Source organism: Podarcis melisellensis (assembly GCF_964234715.1).
Source record: "Podarcis melisellensis genome assembly, chromosome: Z".
Taxonomy (NCBI): Eukaryota; Metazoa; Chordata; class Lepidosauria; order Squamata; family Lacertidae; genus Podarcis; species Podarcis melisellensis.
Window position 1 is genome coordinate 32,091,020 of NC_138547.1, and position 14,641 is coordinate 32,105,660.

The following is a 14,641-nucleotide window of genomic DNA, read 5'->3' on the forward strand; positions in this document are numbered from 1 at the left end:
TTACCTCATCTTTCTAAGCAGCTAGGTAGATTTGTCCGAACAATAGTGTTTTTTAGCAGGCACCATAAAGAGTACAGCGAAGGCGCCTGCTTGATCTAAATAGGCAGGGCGTTCCAAAGTGCCACATTGAGAGCACGTGCTTCCCCCGAAGTTTCCTGGGAGCAGCAATGCGGTTCTCAACCTGTGGGTACCCAGATGTTGTTGGACTACAACTCCCATCATCCCTGAGCTCTGGCCTTGCTAGCTAGTGATGATGGGAGTTGTAGTCCAACAACATCTGGGGACCCACAGGTTGAGAACCGCTGCGTTAAGGGCAGCTGTGCCCTGCACATCTGCAAGAGATAAACTACAGTCCCCAGAATTCCTCGGGAAGAGCCAACGAGCTCCTGGCCACTGTAGTTCAGCAAAGTCCGCTTGTGAACAAAACAGGGTGCGGAGAGAGGAAATGCTTTATGAGTCGCGTGTACTATTTAGTAACAGGAAAACAATATATCTTTATTCTTTTTTTAAAAAAAAGGCGCGTGTGGAGTGGGCGGGAAGAAAGGGTGGCGCAGCGAACACCCTCCGGCCACCAGGGGGCAGCGGCGGCAGGATCGGAAGCAGAAGCGAACCGGAAGCGCCGCCGCCGCCACTCTTGCCCGCCCTCTGGCGCTGCGCTTGTCTCCTCCTTCTTCTCCGCGGTGCGCGCGGCCGAAGGTCGCCGGGAGTCGGGAGCGCGCGGTCGGGAGCGCGCGGTCGGTCGGTCGGACCGGGTTAGTACGGCCTTGACGGGACCGAGCGGCCGGGCAAAGGGCCCCTCCCTTTCCTTCTCCCCTATCCATCTTCCCCTTTAAATCCCCGCCACGGGGGCCTAGACGGGAGCATGGAGCCTCCTCCGCTGCCCACGCCTGGGAGGAAGGAGCAGCAGCTGAAGAGCCTTCGCGTATCCTTCTCCAGCTGGGTTGGAGGCGTCGGGCAAGGCCGAATGTCATAAGGGGTGGGGTCGGTTTGAAGAGGGTTGGACTAGATGACCCCCTGGGGTCCCCTTCCAACTCTACTGTGATTCTGTGTGGGGACTTGCAGGTTAAGCTTTGGGGGCTGGTTCTGGGGGTTGCAAGGGATGGGGGCCTGGGAGGGGCTTTGAAACGGGGGTAGGTGGGTGGGAGGGATTTGGCAGGTAGGGGGGGGCCACAATGTTAGAGCCCAGAGCTTCCCGAGACGGCCCCCTCCCCCTTGTTGCCCGGCAGCCTTTTCGCTCCGCTGCGTTTCTGCTTGGAGATAGGAAACCTGCGGGGGTGGGGGGCGTGTTGTTCCCTCAGATGTTTGTTTTTGACATGTTAGCCCGGGAAGACTGAAGGGCAGCTTCGTGGAGAAGCGAGCCTTAAATTGACCGCCCTCGGCTGAATTAGAGCCTGCACGTTGCAAGGCAGTGTATCTCTCTAGAGGGTAGGATGCTTCCAAAGTGTTTTGTTTTGTTGGAAACAGGATGCCAGCCTGGGTTGCCTGGTTACCTGGGAAATACACTTTTTTTGCACTTGCTGCTTTCTCCATGTCAAACCTTGATTAATCATGGAATTGTAAAGTTGGAAGGGACCACCTAGGGTCATCTAGTCCAACCCCCTGCAATGCAGGAAACTCAACTAGATCATACATGACAGGCACAGAGAAGCAGGCCAGACTGGTTTGTTGTTTGTTTTCTGGCTCAGCCCTGGGAGTTGTTTTCATAATTGGATGATATTATTAAAGTTGTAAATGAGATAAGGGACATGTGTGGAGTGTTTTATCTCAGCCATTGAATGACCATCACCTGCTATCTGCAGTAGGACACAAATTATGGGCATGGCATCCTTTCCAGCCAGCACAGGTTTAGTCTCTGAGACAAGCTTTAGGCTACACTCCTTTCTTGTGCCTCTTTTTCATAGCAATTAAACTGGGTGGGAGGTGGGTTCATTGATGAAGGATGAAACTGGCACAGAGCAGTGCAGAGGGCTACCAACATCACAGCTTCAGAAAGAGGGATTCATTTGGTTGTGTAATGGGTAATGGGGTTGAGTATGAATTGAATATGATTATGGGAAAATGTGTGGCTGGCAGCACACTGAATTGTTTGGGACAATAGGATTTTACACGGGCTTTTTTCTGTACCACCTTCCCTCTTTTCCTTAGCTTGTTCTCAGGGTGTGGAGGTAAAGGGAAGCCAGAAAGTGCCATGTGAACTGAGCCTGTCACAGTGTGGTGAAGAATATGTGTAAGTTGCCACTGGAGTTTGAAGATTTCTACCCCACACATTCATTTGTACTCTGTAGACTGGGCAGGAGGCAACTCCTTCCATGGCTCCCCTGGTAATCTCCTGGGGCTGGCCTTGGATATTTTAAGAACAAGGTTCTGAGCAGGACTTGGACATCTCCCTGTGTCTCCAGATGTTCATTGCCCCCTGGCCTTTTCATGGCTAAAATGCCAGTCAAGTCATATCAACACTATATTTCACTTTGGGAGATGGCAGTTTATGATCGGTGCAAAAATGTTTCCTTACATTGGGCTAATGGGCTTACCTTATTTCTTTCCTGCCCTAGTCCTATAATCATAATATACAGTGGTACCTCGGGTTACATACGCTTCAGGTTACAGATGCTTCAGGTTATAGACTCTGCTAACTCAGAAATAGTACCTCGGGCTAAGAACTTTGCTTCAGGATGGGAACAGAAATCGTGCTCCAGCAGCACAGCAGCAGCAGGAGGCCCCATTAGCTAAAGTGGTGCTTCAGGTTAAGAACAGTTTCAGGTTAAGAACAGACCTCCAGAACGAATTAAGTACTTAACCCAAGGTACCACTGTATCCTTATTCTGACAGTGTAGTGGGCAGAGGGAAAGTTGCAGACATGGCAGACTTTGGCTCACATCCTATTCTGCTATGAGGCTTGCTCAGTGGCTTATCCTTGCCAAATTACGGGTAAGAGACACAAATTCTCCAATCTTAAAATTAGTGGACTCTCAGAACTCTGTTGAGAAGAGAGATTTACAGCCCAATCACACAAATTTAGTCTTAAATGTTCATTGGCGTTTACTCCCAGGAAGGAGCGTAGGTTTGCTGTCCTACTCACTTGCTCAGGGCTACCCTATGGGGTTTCTGGCTGAGCAAAAACAAAACAAAAACTGCCCCAAAACCCCTGACTGTGTACTTGAAGGGATACCCTTTTGGATGCATGTGCTCCTATTTCATGCCTAAATTCAACCCCAACTAAGTCCTTTGTTCTGATAGCTATAACTAGGTGGATCTTTCAGCACAGGAGTGTGGAACCTTAGGCGCAGGGGCCAAATGTGGCCCTCCAGGCTCCTTTGCCTGGCCCTTGGAACCTTCCCTAAGCTACTCCCCTCACTGGCCCTGCTGTGTACTCCAAGTGTTTTGAGTTCTTGCTTGCCTGGATGGAGGATAACAAAGGTTATTTGTGGGAACTATCATGTACAAAGGTGAGATTTACCTTCATTGCTGTGCTTTCTTTTGCCTCTGGTCCTGCCCAGCACTGGCATGTTGCTCTTGGAAGGTTGCCTAGGAAGGAGTATGGCTCTCAGAATGATAAAGAAATAGAGATTTCTCACAGCACCTCCCTGTATCCCTCAATTAAGACACTGTTACACACCTTTCATCTTGTTCCAGTTTCACTATCCGTTCCCAGGAAGACCCCAGTGTTCAAGAGAGGATTCCCATCAACAGCCGTTTTAAGTGTGTGCAAGGTATCCAGCCTCTCTTGTCTCTTCTGTTGTGGGAATTTGTTGCTTCCTTGTAGCAAGGTGGTGGGAAAACAATGCCCCACCCCAAAAGCCACAAATGGAAACCATGCCTCTGTAACTATGCTTTCCAGACTGGAGTGCAGGCATGAATGCAGATCCCTGTTGGTGCATAAGAGTAACTGCGCAGCCCCTGGTGGTGTGTTGTTCAGGTGTCTCCAATAATGGAATTGACTTCAGACCATGCTTTGGATGTTGTTCCTCGGTGCTAAACCTTTGCAGATCTCAGCGCCGGTTTCCATGAAATAGGAGATTTGCTGTGGTATCTCCATTACAGAGGCCCAGATCATGGTGCTCTGCTCCTCTGACAGCACTTGACTTTTCTTTATGGCTAGGCGAGGAGAGATGTTCCTATTGAGGGCCTTCTTGGAAGGTCCTTTCTAATTCTTGATCCGTTCTAATTCTCTTCCAGAGGCTGAAGAAACTCTACTGATTGACATAACAGCAAACAGTGAGTCTCCCTTGACCAGAGTGCTGTCAGGAATAGATATTGCCTGTCACTGACATGTCATCTTTCCCTCTTGACTCATCATTCTTGTTCCTGCTTGTCTCTTCTTCCTGACCCTGATGTCTGGATGTTGTGCCGCCCCCCTCCCAAAAAAAGTCAGACTGCTGCTGGGGTGAAAGGCTTTTTTTATTCTATCCTCTGCCTTCATGCTGCTTTACAGCTTCAGGACTAGATCAATGCCCTGAGAAGCTCACAGTGGAGGAAGAGGAAAGCTGGGGAAAAGCATTCAGTCTAGTTACATGTACAGTTTTAGTAAAGGATGAGAATTACAGATTGTACTAGACACTTCCTGGAACATACAGGGTTTGATGAGGGTTTTCAATGAAGTGAGATAAGTTCTTTGGGAGACAGTTGCAGGCATGAGAAGGAACATACAGAGTTGCCTTATGCCAAGTCATAACATTGGACCATCTAGCTTGGTAATGGCCACACTGACTGGCAGCAGTTCTCCAAAACTTTGAGACAAAAGTCTATCCCAGCACTTCCTGGAGTTGCTGGGGATTGAACCTGGGATCTTCTGCATGCAAAGCACATGCAACCCCAGGATTTAATATTGCTGTAAACCTTCTGAAGTTCAAGAGTGGTAGAGCTGGAGGAGGGAATGTCACAGGCAGGGATGTATCAAGATATGAGATCAGAGACAAGAGTTTTGAAGATGGTTGAGAAAGCCACCAGAGAACTGCAACCAGTGTCTTCAGCACTTCCCTTGGGGTCCAGAACTTCTTCTGAGGTCCATTCTTAAAAACACAGGTGTTCATTCACAAAATGCACCTGTTTCTAAGGATTCCAGCACATGGAAACTGAAAATTAGAATAGAAACTGAGAATTAGAATTCTGTGAGGTGTCCAAGATGTTAAAAGCATTCCTTGATCTCTCTCCAGGTAGATATAGATAACATCGTTCTTGCACGGGGGTTGCTTGTACATGACTCACAAGTGTGTGCCCACTTCTCTTAAAAGTAACTAGGAAAATTGGCCCATCACCACATCTCAATGGTGAATTTTCAAGAGCCTGCCAACTATGCAGGCAATAGCTATTTGCCTCCCTGTTGCTAGTGGCATCTCCTATTGACCATAGGGTTGGTGCAGGGGTTGTGTTGCTTGCTGCCCACTCCATTTTCAGGAAAAGTGTGCCCCTCTTGCAGATAACTGTTTGCTTAGGATGCTGGGGGGGGGGGCAGTGGAAGATTGAGGGTTTGGTCCTGTCCATCTAAAGCAAGGGAGGGGTACTTCTGGCCTTTCAGTTCTTGCTGGACTACAACTCCCATAATTCCTGGCCATTGCCCATGCTGGCTGGGGCTGATGGGAGTTGGGGTCCCACAACATTAGAGGGGTGCAAGCGTTCCCCATTTTGTTTCAGTGTGTCCCAACTTTTCTCCTTTTTGTTGTCCACTGTATATTGATTTAACAGCCATAAATAGTGGCTTCCAGAGTGTGTAATGCGGTCCCTTCAAACCAACAGACATTCATGTAACCTCCAGCCTGTGGGCCACTTGTAGCCTTGGCCTGATTTTATAAGGGTCACAAGCAGGGTTGGTAAAAATCAATGGTGTTTTTAAAAATAAAAAAGGATTTCTTAAAATTTAAATCGGATTTTTAAAATAAAATGCTTTTGGAGGAAAAATATTTCTAAAGATAGTTTTCTGTTTAAGTTACATTATAGTCCAAAGGATTTGTTTTAAGTTTTTCATGTGTGCTAAAACTCAGTCTAAGGTGTTTTTTTTATAAAAAAATGTTTAACCACATCAGTTAACAAACATGGATACATATGCTGTAAAGTTACTGTTTTAGTTAAATAAATTGTTTAAATTATTATTAAGGAAATGATTATTTTTCTCCTTCCAATAAAGTACAGCAGAAAATTTGCCCAATTATAAACAGTTAGCTTATTAAACCTCACAATAATTTCATAGTTATCTGTCTATGTATTTCTAATAGTATAACCAAATCAGTAATTTTTGATATAACTGTAAAAACTACTCTGAAAATTTATTGTTCCAAAAATGAAACCTTCATCAGGTTGTAAATATGCAAGAATGAGTCTTTCTGTAAAAAAAATGATTTAAATCAAGTCTTACTGACTAGTGATTTGAATCAGGTCTTACAGACTAGTGACTTAAATCGTGATTTAAATTGATTTGATTTAAATCAAATCTACCATGGTCACAAGGAAAGGGCAATGAGGTGAAGAATGGCAGAAAGCAGCAGTGACTGGCACCCACTGGGATTGGTGGGGCCAGAGCCAGTAATAGGCCGAGCCAACTAATTCTAACTTTGCCCCCATCCTCCTCTGTGCTGCGTCTCAGGGAGCACTGAGACTAAGGAGGAGGAATCTAACAGGCAGGGCCAGCCACAGGACTGTAAGTTAGAAGGCCAGCAGGTAGGGGCTGAGCACAGACTGAGGTTGGTGGGGTAGAGCCTCACTTGCCCTCGTGGAGCAGCTTCCGCTGGCAGTGAGGAAGGGTGGTGTCCTTTCCAGTTTTGGCTCTTGGCTTGCCCACCATCCACATCAAGAGTCCCACTCCCCTGCTGCCCTGGAAATGCAACAGGGAGTAGGCAGCTATTTTTAAATGTACCATATTTTTCCATCTATAAGATGTCCCATGTATAAGATAAAGGTAAAGGGACCCCTGACCAGTCCAGTCGTGGCCGACTCTGGGGTTGTGGCGCTCATCTCGCTTTATTGGTCGAGGGAGCCGGCGTACAGCTTCCGGATCATGTGGCCAGCATGACTAAGCTGCTTCTGGCGAACCAGAGCAGCACACAGAAACGCTTTTTACCTTCCCGCCAGAGCGGTACCTATTTATCTACTTGCACTTTGATGTGCTTCCGAACTGCTAGGTTGGCAGGAGCAGAGACCAAGCAACAGAAGCTCACCCCATCGCAGGGATTCGAACTGCCAACCTTCTGATCGGCAAGTCCTAGGCTCTGTGGTTTAACCCACAGCACCACCTGCGTCCCCCCCATGTATAAGACGCCCCCTATTTTGGGGGACTCAGATTTAAGGAAATGGGGCAAGATGGCCCCGTGTATAAGACTCCCCCTAATTTTTGACATTTTTAAAGGGGAAAAACCTAGTCTTATACACGGAAAAATACAGTACCTTATTTCATAACTTTTATTCTACAAAATGCAATCTTCCTCAGTTCCTTTATAACTTCTTAGTAGAGTGTTTAATGCTCTCCATAGTGTTTCATTTCAAGGTTTTGCTGCTGTTTTTATTTTTATTTACTGTGGTATAAAAGCAGTAACTTTTAAAGTGTGTCAGGTTCCTGTGAACCTGATCAAAGTCTAGAAGTTCATGTATCTTCAGATGTGGCTGCTTCTCAGCTTCAAGTCCACTCAATTACAGTGCAGTCTCGCTATATCTCTTGTCTTTTGTAATGCACTTCCTGTATGAGCCAAAGCAAGAATATTCTGCTCATTCACTGTGTGTGCCTGAAAGTTCATCCTTGGATTAAGTAATGAATATGACAAGTCAAATTTTACAGCACAATTGTTCCTCAAGCTGTTTCTTCATTTTTGTTGTCTGTTTATTGTCATCCCTCTTTTTAAACATTGGGGGCATTTTCCGTGTTCTGCCTTATCAGTGTTGTGCCCTGTTTCCTGACATGTGCTTTTCCTGTGTGTGCTTCAAGCTGGCTGCAAGATCCGAGTGCAGGGTGATTGGACAGCAGAACATCTCTTTGAGATCCCAGATGAGGAGCAGTGTTTGGGATTCCTCGCTGAGGTTCTGAGAATCCAAGAAGGTGAGCAACTCCCATGCCCTGTCTCTGATGTTTGATGTTGGAGATGGCCTAGTCTCTCACATGAGTGTTGTTGTTGATTTTTGTTGTAGTCCCGCGAAACACTTCTTTCCCTGATATTGTGGATCATACTTCCTGGCACCAAGTGAAAGGTCTCACAGGGCCAGTAGATCCCCCTTCTGCAGGTACAACCACACTGACATGTAACTTTTGTGATTTCTGCTTGGAATTTTTAAGTAATTGTTGCCTCCTTTAGAGGAAAGGCCTTGAGGGGACTTTCCTCCACAATCCTTCCTAAACATGCATTAGCTGAGAGGCAATTGTCTGACAAATGTGGTGCTGTGGGGAGGCAGTAACATTTTCCTGCAGTTAAGTATTTTCTAAGTTCCTTTCCCGAAACTTCCCCAAATGGTTCTGAAGCCTCTCTAACTTCAGAAGTCTTTTCTTCTCTCAGGGATTCTGGGATTCGAGGATAACTTCAGTGTTATGAGTATGGAGAAGAAAAGAAACCTGCAGAATCAGCAAATGAGTGCCCGCCGTGAACCTCCACCACCACCGCTGCCACCAAGCAGGCCGTAAGTTGACTTAGAGGTGTACTGTGCCCTCCCGCCTCCTTGGTTTTAAGGGCTACTTGAGTTCCGTTCTTATCTCCCTTAGGCGTATCCGTGACAAGGAGAGCATGAGCAAGGAGCAACCCAAAGTGACCAACACTATGCGCAAGCTCTTTGTGCCTTCCACACATACGCAGTCCGGACAGAGAGAGGGACTCATCAAGCACGTCCTCGCCAAGAGAGAGAAGGAATATGTCAACATCCAGAATTTCAGGTCAGATCATGCAAAAGTGCAAACACCATGCAAACACCAGTGGAACCTGTATCATATTTGGGGTTGGAGAAAGCGACATCTACATGACAGCTTTATTGTTGGGTGCTATTGTTGGGCAAAGACTGTCCTGTTCATTCAGGCCACAAGGGTGGGTAATTTAAAGTATTAGTTGTGGTGGGCAATTTTCCTTGGTGCCAAATGTTTGCGTTCACACATACTGAACCGTGGTTTCATATTATGAGCACGACAGCAGCCTCTCCTCCATGTTTGCACACTTCTCCCCCACCCTGAGCCTATTTGGAAGCTTCTACTTGTATTTTAAATTAACCACTGTTTGGTGTGTCCAGATCCTATGGTGGTTAATTTTAGCAGCTTTGTAAACACATGATTTGAAGTTGGCTTGTTTCAATGAGCCACAGTTAAAATTAAGTGGTTGTACAGCTTCAGACTTTGTAACAAGATGCAGTTAATCCAAAACTGAAGCAAAACCTTTGGAACTCTTCCTAAAAGCTGTGCTGGAGGACAAGGAGGTGTTTGACCCCGACCCCTCAACGCTTGGTGTGGATCATCCTGATAATGCTAAGCTTACTACTTCAAAGAAAGTTTTGGCTTTGGTTATTTCCTTGTACTGTTAATAGTACCCAGCTGCAATTTGTTTTTAATGTCTGCTTTTATCATAGGTTTATCAGTATCTGGTTAGCAGCTTTAGATCCTACTGTTTTACAGAGGCTGTTTTGCTCTTTTTCCCCCCTTTACTAGACAGGCTGTATTTCTGTGCTGTCTTCAGAGTCGGGAATGCCATTTCCTTCATGGCCAGCATGGAAACACAGGAAACCTCCATTTAGGAGATTTGCATAGAGGAAAAGGGTGTTACAGGGTAATCTTATACCAAACAAGTTTGGCACAGCAGATCTGACAGGTGGTTTTCTGCTCCCTGAAAGCCAGCCTGGAAACCAGGTTGCCAGGTGAAGGAAGAATGGAGAGATCAATCAACTCACTTGCCTTCAAAGAATTTCTGGTTGCCTGTGGCAACTGGGATAGTGCTTAAATATCAGGCTGGCTGACACATCTTTAAAAATATAAGGAAAAAGCTTTTTTCTTTCATTAGCAAAGCTCATTTGGGGCCCAGAATAGCTAAGTTGAGGAAGAAGTGGCTGGTATTACTTGTTTTTTCTTGCTCCTGATCTTGCCTGCCCTTGTAATCTTACCTGCCACACACTCCTGTTGTCTTTGCATATTTAACCAGCAAGTCTGTTCAGATTGGAGTCCTATTCCTGCAGCTCCACATCCTTCTCTTCCTTGCAGGTTTTTCGTGGGGACGTGGAATGTGAATGGGCAGTCTCCAGACAGTGGATTGGAACCTTGGCTGAACTGTGACTCTGAACCCCCAGATATCTACTGCATTGGGTGAGCAAACATAATAGCTTTTCAGAGACCCCTCTCTCAGTCTTTGTTTCCCCACAGTTGCTTTCTTAACTGAGGTCCTGTTGTGTGAAGACTTTCGCTTTAAACTTGGAACAAAATAGGAGAATCCTGAGGATTTGTATCTTTTAGCTAGGAAGCAACGTTCTGCCATAATGAACGAGGCAGTGCCATCCTTTCACTCTGTGGGCAGTGGATTACAGCAGCATCAAAGATAGCCAGAGGCCTAGGTGGCTCTGGGGGAAGGATGGCCTCAGTGCTAGGGATGTGTATTGTGTCTGATGGCACTTTGGTATTAGGTTCCAGGAGCTGGACCTGAGCACAGAGGCTTTCTTCTACTTTGACTCGACAAAGGAGCAAGAGTGGCTGACAGCTGTGGAAAAGGCTCTGCATTCCAAATCCAAGTACAAGAAAGTAAGTCCAACCCCACCCATTTCTTCAGCAGCCAGACAGCTGTCAGGAGCTGGAGTGAGGAGGAGAAGGTCAGCAATAAAAACACCTGGTGTCAGTGGTGTTTTATTCAAAAGAAGCCAAAATTCTTTATTCAAAGAAACCAAAACTGTGCAGGCCTAGTGATAACAGAAACCTTTCCCAACAGGTCTTGCCCCAGTGAGGTAGTTGTGAAGGCTGAAGGTTGCTGCCTTCCCACCACTCTCTTAAGTCTCCTCCTCCCCCTGGTCCTTCCCAAGCAACCTGAGACTCTGACACCTTGACTGTCTTTACTCCATCCTCTTAATATCTCTCTGTTCTGGGAGACCAGCAGGGAGGGGAGCTGATCGCAGCAGGATGGGGAGACCCTCTGGCTTCTTCAGCAGCCTGCCTGATCTCTGCCTCTTGACCCCCGCCTCCAGCCTCCACTTCTGCCTCAGATTCTGAACTGCTGTCTGCCACAGAATCTTCCTGCCCTCTTGCCTCTTCAGTTTCCAACACCTCCTCTTGCTCACAGTCTTCTCCCTCTGACAACTCATCATCGTCCCCCCACCAGTTCCCTGGCTTTGAGCCTTCTTCCCTTGGGCGATCCCCAGTTGGTGCCGCCCACCACTCCTATCTGCAGCCAGCCAGCCCAGGACAGCAAGCAATGCACAAATCTGGTAGACATCCCAGTACCTTGCATATTCTAGGTGCAGCTGGTGCGTCTCGTCGGAATGATGTTGCTCATCTTTGTCAGGAAGGACCAGCTCAGCCACATCAAGGAAGTGATGACGGAGACCGTGGGCACAGGCATCATGGGGAAGATGGTGAGTAGACCCTGACAGCGGAATTCCCTACGTCTATCTTTCTATCTGTCTATATGTTTTTATAATCTCTGCCAACCAGTTCCCCCCTCTTTGCTGCTTGCTCGCTAACAGCCATCTTTGCTCCGCCCCTGCAGGGTAATAAGGGGGGTGTGGCCGTGAGGTTTGTCTTCCACAATACCAGCTTCTGCATTGTCAATTCCCACCTTGCTGCCCACGTGGAAGACTTCGAGCGCCGAAACCAGGATTACAAGGATATCTGTGCCCGGATGAGCTTCCTGCCCCCTGACCAGAGTCTGCCGCAGCTGACAATCATGAAACACGAGTGCGTTTCGAGGGCTTGGAGGGAGAGAGCCTTGGCTGACGTAACTTGTTGGTCTCCGCTATCTGGAGAAGCAAATTGAGTCATGTTTCTGTAACTTTCCTGCATGTGTGTAGCTCAAGGGTAGGCAGCATAGTGCTCTCCAAATGTTGATGGACTACAACTCCCATAATCGCTAAGAATTGGCCTTGCTAACTGGGGCTCATGAGAGTTCAGCAACATCAGGAGGGTGCAGTGTCAGCTATCCCTGCTGCCGCTGCACCGCTAAGGTTTCTACTACAGCAGACAGAAGTGCCCGGCATTGTAGGCTCCTGTTTCATTCAGGGCAGGCAGATACTAAACATCTGTGGAAGCGAGTGCTGGGCTTCATTCATTAATTTCTGTTTATTGTGGGGATTTCTTCCCCAGAGTGGCTTATTTAAAATAATAATCAGAAATGCACCTCAAGATAATTTAAAGCATATAAACAGTATCTTAATAGCAGCAGATCTAAAGAGAGCAACATAAACCGAGTGGCAGAGATGTATTAGATTAGATTATAGCAAATGTGGGCAACTTCTCCAGTGATCGGGGTGGGAGTTGCAGTTTGTTAAGGGCAGTAACGCAAAAGCAGAGTGGCCATTTTGCATGGAGAAGGTTCCAGGCTCAGTCACCAGTGTGTGCAGATAGGGCTGGGAATGATCTCTGCCTGAAAGCTGCTGCCAGTCCATGTAGTCAGTCCTGAGCTTGATGGGTCAATGGTCTGCCTCAATATGATAGCTTCCTATGTTCCTGTGTACTACAGCAGTGTTTGGAGGGCCACAAGCGCCCTACCCATGAATTAAAGAACCAGGGGAAATTTTAAAAGCCTTTGCTGAAAGGACATCAAAGCAGGGGCCAGGTGAGCCTCTTTGGGAAGATAATTCTAAAAGGCAGGGAGCCATTACTGAAAAGGCCCTGTCATTCTTGAAAGAGCAGGAGTTCCCTGGGAAAGATTCTAGTCAGTGGAGAGGCAGTGCAAAAATAAGTGGGCCTTCTTCTGGTACCCTTTTCCCAAACATTGAAATGCTTTAAAGGCCAAAAGGGATACTCTGAATTGGGCCTGGAACCAGTTCAAGAGCCCGTGTTGTTCACAGAGCACTAGCCTAATATTATCATTCTGCCCAATCCTAGTTATCAGTCTTACTTCATACTGCAGGAATTGGCAGCAGGCTGCCCCCTCTCCCCTCCCCTCCTCGTGAGCTTGCCTATAGCTGTGGTTTCTTCACTTTTTTCCAGCATTGTCATCTGGTTGGGTGATCTGAACTACAGGCTTTGCCTTCCTGATGCCAACGAAGTGAAAACTCTGATCACTAAAAATGAGCTTCAGAGACTTCTGACCTATGACCAGGTGAGAGACATATTTGTGTTATATGTGGTGGTTTAGGATATTGCCTTGTTTATTTCCTATGTCTGGGATACCCCAGCCTAGACTAGAGAAACCACTTTCAGACAGTTAGGAGCAAAGTGTAGCTATAACATAGAATGACTGCAACTTCTACAAATGCTTTGTAAGGCTGCAGTTTTGTGCAACCTTAATTAGAAGCAAGCCCCAATTAAGTTGGATGGTTGCCTTGGAATTTGCGTAAGTAGGACTTATTACCCAGTTATAGGGCTTTCTTAGGTCAGCGCACTCTCCAGATGTTGTTGGACTCCCATCAGCTCCAGCATGTCCGTGGCCAATGGTCAGGGACAGCGATAGCTGCCGTCCAGCAATAGCTAAAGGTCTAAGGTTTCCTGCTCTAGGTTTTGCATCTATCTGGAAAATCTGCATTACTCACATCTTATCAGCAGTTACTTCCATTAAATCAAATTAAATTGCTGATGCTTTTCGTTTTTAATTTTTCCCTCCAAGGTTTGTGTGTTCGTAACGCTTACGACCTTTCTCCCACTTGGCATAAGTATCATTGGTATTTTGTGTTGAAACAGAGGCCTGATTGCTGCATCTTATGGTGGATTTAAGTCGTCCTGTGAGCGTAGTAATGCCTTAGCCCTTTTAGAAGGATGCTGCACTGCTACAAGGCAAGGGTGGGCAGCCTCAGACTTCCAACATATGCAAAACCATAATAAAACATTAATACCTTCCCTAAAGATTGTATAGTTACTTATCTCCTTGACATCTGACGGGAGGGCGTCCCACAGGGCAGGTGCCACTACTCAGAAGGCTCTCTGCCTAGTTCCCTGTAACCTCACTTCTCGCAGTGAGGGAACCGCCAGAAGGACCTCGGTGCTGGACCTTAGTGTCTGGGCTGAACAATGGGGGTGGAGATGCTCTTTCAGGTACATACTGGGCTGAGGCTGTTTAGGACTTTTTTTCAAAAAAAAAATTATTGGTTTTCACAACATTATAAACAAACAAACACATAAGACAAACAGACATAAATCATAGCCTTATTGAAAATTACACTTATTGACATTGTTAAGTGACTTCCTCGCTTCCCCTTGGTTGAATTTCATTGCATATCCTTTTAACAGTTTTCCAAATCACAGTTCTTTTAAGATTTAACTTAAACATTAACAACCTTAGATCTTCGCATTACGAAATTAAACATATTAATTCATCACTTAACATAAATAAAATCCTAAGCCAATTAAGTATCTGCAAGCTGTTTTCAGTTAATTTAACTTAACATATTTAACTAAGTAATCATTAAATTTAATCCACTCTTCCTGATATTCCTCCTCCTTCTGGTCGCGGACTCTTCCGGTTAGGTCGGCTAGCTCCGAAAAATCCATCATCTTCATCTGCCATTCTTCTGTTGTTGGTAATTCTTGGGTTTTCCACTTTTTAGCTAACAAAAT

The 14,641-nt window shown here is 46.3% G+C and overlaps 1 protein-coding gene across 1 annotated transcript in view; it reads left to right on the plus strand.

Annotated features, from left to right (window-relative positions):
• Positions 1-663: 663 nt before the first annotated feature.
• The window catches only part of OCRL (OCRL inositol polyphosphate-5-phosphatase), a 25,428-nt gene continuing 11,450 nt past the window's right edge, over positions 664-14,641 (plus strand). Inside the window, exons 1-14 of the mRNA XM_081898024.1 lie at positions 664-922; positions 2,157-2,227; positions 3,634-3,710; positions 4,177-4,215; positions 7,910-8,020; positions 8,110-8,202; positions 8,472-8,592; positions 8,675-8,842; positions 10,148-10,249; positions 10,564-10,678; positions 11,386-11,502; positions 11,637-11,824; positions 13,079-13,208; positions 13,769-13,791. Of these exons, the coding sequence (XP_081754150.1) occupies positions 863-922; positions 2,157-2,227; positions 3,634-3,710; positions 4,177-4,215; positions 7,910-8,020; positions 8,110-8,202; positions 8,472-8,592; positions 8,675-8,842; positions 10,148-10,249; positions 10,564-10,678; positions 11,386-11,502; positions 11,637-11,824; positions 13,079-13,208; positions 13,769-13,791 (1,415 nt within the window). The 5' untranslated portion in view covers positions 664-862. The remainder of the gene's footprint in view (positions 923-2,156; positions 2,228-3,633; positions 3,711-4,176; positions 4,216-7,909; positions 8,021-8,109; positions 8,203-8,471; positions 8,593-8,674; positions 8,843-10,147; positions 10,250-10,563; positions 10,679-11,385; positions 11,503-11,636; positions 11,825-13,078; positions 13,209-13,768; positions 13,792-14,641) is intronic.